The sequence below is a fragment of the Salvia miltiorrhiza genome, chromosome 5 (genome assembly GCF_028751815.1).
Source record: "Salvia miltiorrhiza cultivar Shanhuang (shh) chromosome 5, IMPLAD_Smil_shh, whole genome shotgun sequence".
Lineage (NCBI taxonomy): Eukaryota > Viridiplantae > Streptophyta > Magnoliopsida > Lamiales > Lamiaceae > Salvia > Salvia miltiorrhiza.
Genome location: NC_080391.1, coordinates 7,723,285 through 7,729,073, shown reverse-complemented (window position 1 = coordinate 7,729,073; position 5,789 = coordinate 7,723,285). Strand labels below are relative to the sequence as shown.

Genomic DNA, 5,789 nt, shown 5'->3' with positions numbered 1-5,789 from the left:
CTTTTTTATTTTATTTTATTGATATCTGTAAAACATTGTTTAATGTCATAAAAATGGGTATGCATATTAGGAGAAATGTTTTTTTTTTCTTCTTTTTCTCAAGAGAGGATCGATCATTCCCCATTTCCCTCCTTGGTGAATATATTGGGAGAAATATTATGCGAACATATTTTATTTGAGCATTTTATATGAGCAACACTCATATTATTGTTATCTTTTTATACATTTATTTTAACTTTAATACTTCATAAATTATTATTGAAATTATTACATAAAAATCAAAGCTCAATTTGTTCTTTTTGTTATTATTTGAAGTTAAAAGGAAAAACAACTAACTAAATCGAACTTTGATTTTTATTTAATTTAAATAATTAATAATCTCAATAATAACTTATGATATATTAAAATTAAAATAAATATATAAAATAAAAAATAACGCAAAAGTGGATTAAATTAATTTAAGTGATACCAATATAAAATTTGTAGCATAATATTTCTCAAATATGTGTGCAATGGTAAAATGAATATATCATAGGTGATAAAGTTGCCCGAAATTTCGGGTTAAAGGATGAATAACTATAGAATGGCAATTAATATTTATTGCATACACTGGATGCAGTCATAATTTATCGCATAAAGCAAAGGAATGTGTCTTTATCTTCTGCTAAAACTTATCTAAAATATTTTGAGAATGGAAGGCTAGAAGAATGTGGATTATTCATCTTCCATAAGGAAAAGATTTTGGGTCATTAATTAGTATCACCTTTCAAATTTGTGAAAAGAAGATGAACAAGTCATTATTGCCAGTTATTTCAACAATACCACTTATCAAATTCTAACCAAGTAAAATAAATCACACATATTTATAAGTAGATAATGATACGGTGTATCATGAGATTCTTGCTTCTTCCATTTTCCCGTGACCTTCGCTTCTCATTTCTTGCTACAGATTACAGCGCGCCTCTCAAAACCAAACAATTGTTGTTTTTCAACATATAGTTTATGAAAAATGTAATGTAAAAGTTTTGCTTTGTTAATCCATATATATCGGTGGCCAATCTATCAACTTTTGTCACTGTTCAATATTTGAGTATAGTTATTAATTTATATAATTCCATTCACGTACAAGCACACTTCTCTATTAGGCCACCTACTGAGTTAGCGCACTTAATTTTAATCTGCCACCATACATGACCAGAAGCAGTTTTCACCATCTCAAAAAAAGGAGAAGAAGAAGAAGAAATGTGTGTAGACCAAATGACAGCTAACTGAAATATTTCACATATCCTTATTAAGTATCTCACATTAAATGGTAGTATATATTTTGACTTAATTACGTAAATGGATATTGTAAAAACATGAGGCAAATTTACAATAAGGGCCTGTTTCATATGGGTTTAAAAATTAAATTAATATGGATTTATGTAGTGTTTGATATTATGTGTTACTAATATGGTCAACTCCAGGTTTATTCCAAGACCCTAGCTTATTTTGTGGGATTAACCCACACTAATTATCCCACCTCCCCCATGGGATTAACTCACACAAATTATTCCACCCCCTCCATAGGCTACTAATTTAGGTATTTGATATGTTAATCCAACCTATTTCAATGGATACCAAACACTTTTTGGGATTAATTACCAATGATATCAAACACCCATCCGAGATTAGAAATCATGACTAATCCACACTAAATTATCAGGATAATTTATATCCTAATTAATCCAATACTGAAAATCAAACGGGCCCTAAAGATATCGGGACCATAAAATCTTTCAGGTATAATATCATCAATAATATTATAGAGTAATGCTAAACAGCCACATTGTGGCTACCCATAATTTACTTAAGTAGAAAATAATTTAATTTATTTAACTTATTTTTTAAAATAAAAATAAGATTTAGTTATTTTATCATATTCTCTACATTATAGTAATTTTTTTGCAATTTTTTGATAACTTTTTTATTTTTATTAAAAAATAAATAAATAAATAAAAAATGCAAAAAAGATTTAAAAAAATAAGTACAATGTAGATAATATAATAAAATAACTAAATCTTATTTTTATTTAAAAAATAAATTAAATAAATCAAGATTATCTTTATTATATTAGTGTGTGGGTGCCCATAATGTGGCTGCATAGATTTATTGAATATTATATACCGAATCATCACAATATAGACATTGAAACCATGCAATCTTTCTTTCTCGTAAACATAATCAAAAGGAAAGGGGAAAATCTAGCAATATAATCATCACAATAAGTTTGAAATATCACAAATATTTTCGTTATCCATAAAAGTAAATATTCGGAATCACACTTTTTGGTGGTTAATTTCAACCGATCCATTAGGAAAATCATCCTCAGTCACGAATCTGGACCAGAACCAATGCTTCTTCCAGACGAGCGCCATCTCCTCGATGGGAACATTCTTGGTCTCCGGCAGGAAAAAGTATATGAAGAGGGTCATGACCACCACGAAAAAGGCGAAGAACAAGAACAAGCCGAACTTCAAGTGGCAGAGCATAGTCAAGAACACCTGAGCCACAATAAAAGTGAAGATCATGTTGACGGCAACGTTCAAGCTCTGCGCCGCCGACCGAATCTCCAGCGGGAAAATCTCACTGGGCACCAGCCACCCCAGCGGGCCCCACGACCAAGCGAACCCAGCCACATAGATGCATATAAACGTCACCACCACGCTCGCGTACCACTTGGGCAGCTGCCCGGGATTTCCGTCTACCCCGAATTTCAAACCAATGCAAATCGATACAACAATCTGCCATTCACACACACACAAGCATCAATTACCTGCATGAATGAATTGAATCAAACTCGAATATATATACAGCGACGTACTTGACAAATAAGCATTTGGATTCCGCCTTCGAGGAAAAGGAAGCGTCTCCCCCACCTATCAACGCCGTAGATGGAGACCATGGTGGCGCCGACATTGACAGCGCCGGTGACGACAGCGGACATCAAGGAGGCGGAGGCGCCGAAGCCGATGGTCTTAAACAAGACGGGGGCGTAGAACATGATGACGTTGATGCCGGTGAACTGCTGGAAGAAAGGAATGAGGACGGCCATGGTGAGGTGCGGCCTGTACTTCCTCCTGAGGAGGTTCCTCCAAGGGTGCTCCACTTTCTGGGAGGCGTCGCTCGCCGCAACCAAGTCCTGGAACTCCTCCTCCACGTCCGACACGCCGCGGATCTTCTTCAACTCGGCGCGCGCTTTGTCCTGCTGCCCGCGCTCGATCAGGGAGTTGGGCGTCTCCGGGAGGATTAGGGAGCCCACGGTGATGATGAGAGCGGGGACCATTGCGCCGCCCAAGCTCAGCCGCCAGCCCCACCCGCCTTTGATCTGCGCGAACCCGTAGTTAAGCACGTTGGCCGCCAGGATGCCGATCGTGATTGATAGCTGGAATCCGATGTTTAGTGCGCCTCTGTATTTGTAGGGAGCCATCTCCGAGAGGTACAGAGGTACGGACTGCATCAACAAACCAACGCAATTACTGTTATGATTTTTTTGACATTTTTACTGTGCATGTTAATTACTACTCCTTTTTTTGGAGAAATAAACATATATGGTGCTCATACACCCACGAAGAAAAACTGAACGTGGCTGGTTCAGATTCCGCGTTCGGGAAAATAAAGTCAAATCTTATTATTAGTATTTCAACTTTCTTTCTTTCTACTACCTAATAAGTGATATACACTATTCAAAGAAATTGTGATTAATATTGATCAAATATGGAATCCAATTAATTATCCAGAAAGGTATTTCGTATACTATTTAAAAACGAATTTGCTTCAGAGATCAAAATTTGAAATATATATATTCTTTTAGAAAATAAAATAACCAAAAAAAAAAAAAATCATACTAATAGTCACCGACAGATAGAACAAAGAAGCCAATGGTTTTTTGAGGTTGAGAACCCAATAATTTAAAAACCACAAGAGGAATTTTGAAAGATCTCAAAGCAATAAAACAAATCCCACAAAATGGCATGCTGGAAACACATTTTTGTTGTGTAGCAACAACTTGCAAACGAAACCAAAGAATGTGAATATTGTGGTTGGTGGTGAAAAAAAAGTACCTGATTGGCAAAGCCGATTCCAGCTCCGAGAAGAAGACGGCCGAGAATGAGCATCCAAACAGCGTAAGCGAAGCCGTTAATGAGAGCCCCGGCGCAGAATAGGACGCCGCCGAGCAGCATTGACAGTTTCCGCCCCAGTTTCCTGGTGACCGTCCCCGCGAGAATGGAGGAGGCCAGCGCCGCCAAATACAAGGACGACGTGAACAGAGTCAGCGGCACGCTGTCAAATTTGCAGTATTGATTCGTCGATGTATCCGCTTTCTCCTTCCTGAACACGGAGGGGAAGAACTTCTCCAAGAATGAATCCATCGACGTCACTCCACCTATAATATACCAAACACAAATTTTCCATAATCTATCTATACATATTTTCTGAAGAACAAGGGGTACAAAAAATTACTAACATGAGAAAGGAAAAAACAAGTACCGGAAATTCCAATATCGTAACCGAAAATAAGACCGCCCATGGCTGCGACGACGCACGTGACAATCACATGCGCCGTCAGATTGCCGGGATATTCCTTCCCCTTGCCGTTGCCGGGGCCGGGGCCGGGGCCAAAACCACCACCCGCCATTTCTTCCTCTGTAAACTCGGAACAAGAGAAGAATGCGAAATAGCTATATAACTGTAGAGAGAGAAACTGACCAAGTTTCAACAAGTCCTATATACTCAGAAAATGCGACGCAGAGATGTAGAGACTTGAAAAGAGAATGGGAGGAGAGGACTATATATAGAGAAATCACGACTTTATTTTGAAAAAGATCTCTCTAGCTGTCAAAACAGTTGTAAAATTACTACACGGTAAAATGGATTATTACATTCTCAGATAATGTTACGCTGGATGACCGAAAAATACTAATTGAGCAGGAGAATCATTTATAAAAATTGTCTTAAAATGGAGGTATAAAATTGAACGCAATTTTTATGGATAAAAGATTGGATAAAGATGGGTGGTAGACCAAACGATCGATTTAGCGCATGAAATTAATGCAATTCGGATAATATTATTGACAGTTGGGATGGGAGTCAACGAGTCAAAGTTGGGATCTGCCTCCGTCATGCTGAGACGAAACGTCATCCACTCCTTGTCATTATTCTTTTTAGTCATTATCCAAATTTTAGTAGTATGTAATAACTCGAATTGCTTCCACTCAGTAAATGAGATTAGGTCAGCTTTTAGGTCAATGTAATTTAGGATTTCTTCCCATTAATGCCATTGGGATTAATTTGCTTATGTAAATGTGGACGAGATATGATGCAGAAGTAAATAAATGCATCCAATAACAATTTAGTAAAATCTCAATATTTTTCTTAAAATATTCTATTTCTCTTTTGTGATTCGGATCCGAATCAGTCCATAACGAAGTTTGTTGATATATAACCTTCACATGGGTAACTGAAAATAAGAAAGATAGGGCAGATCCGGCGGGCGTCAGGAAGGATCAGATGAAGCATCTTCCAATTAATATTTTATTTTATACTCCTTTAGTTCATTAAAATAAAACTTTTTGTTATTTTTGTTCATATTTAGAAATGCAAGATAAGTAATAAAATGAATGGTTACTATATGTTAAGATTAATTTATCTCATGAGTGAGGTGAAATTGTCTTTCAAAAGTGAAATAAGAGAGGCCCTTGATTTTACTCGGGCCATCTTAAATTAATAATCTAGGATACCAAACACAT

General features: G+C 36.5%; 1 protein-coding gene across 1 annotated transcript; it reads right to left on the bottom strand.

Moving 5' to 3' along the window:
• Positions 1 to 2,181: 2,181 nt before the first annotated feature.
• LOC130985672 (sugar carrier protein C-like) lies at positions 2,182 to 4,964 on the bottom strand. Its single transcript, XM_057908750.1, has 4 exons — positions 4,531 to 4,964; positions 4,104 to 4,426; positions 2,864 to 3,493; positions 2,182 to 2,783 (listed from the first exon to the last, which is right to left on the bottom strand). Exons 1-4 carry the CDS (start codon positions 4,676 to 4,678, stop codon positions 2,319 to 2,321), a joined length of 1,566 nt encoding a protein of 521 aa, XP_057764733.1. The 5' UTR covers positions 4,679 to 4,964; the 3' UTR covers positions 2,182 to 2,318.
• Between the last annotated feature and the right edge of the window lie 825 nt (positions 4,965 to 5,789).

What these genes read in the sequence shown, in the direction of transcription:
- LOC130985672 (XM_057908750.1), bottom strand. Translation starts at nt 4,678, where the DNA reads ATGGCGGGTGGTGGTTTTGGCCCCGGCCCCGGCCCCGGCAACGGCAAG. An exon ending in TTACGATATTGGAATTTCCG is followed by an intron (nt 4,427 to 4,530) that starts GTACTTGTTTTT and finishes GGTATATTATAG; the next exon opens with GTGGAGTGACGTCGATGGAT. An exon ending in TCCAAATGCTTATTTGTCAA is followed by an intron (nt 2,784 to 2,863) that starts GTACGTCGCTGT and finishes TGTGAATGGCAG; the next exon opens with ATTGTTGTATCGATTTGCAT.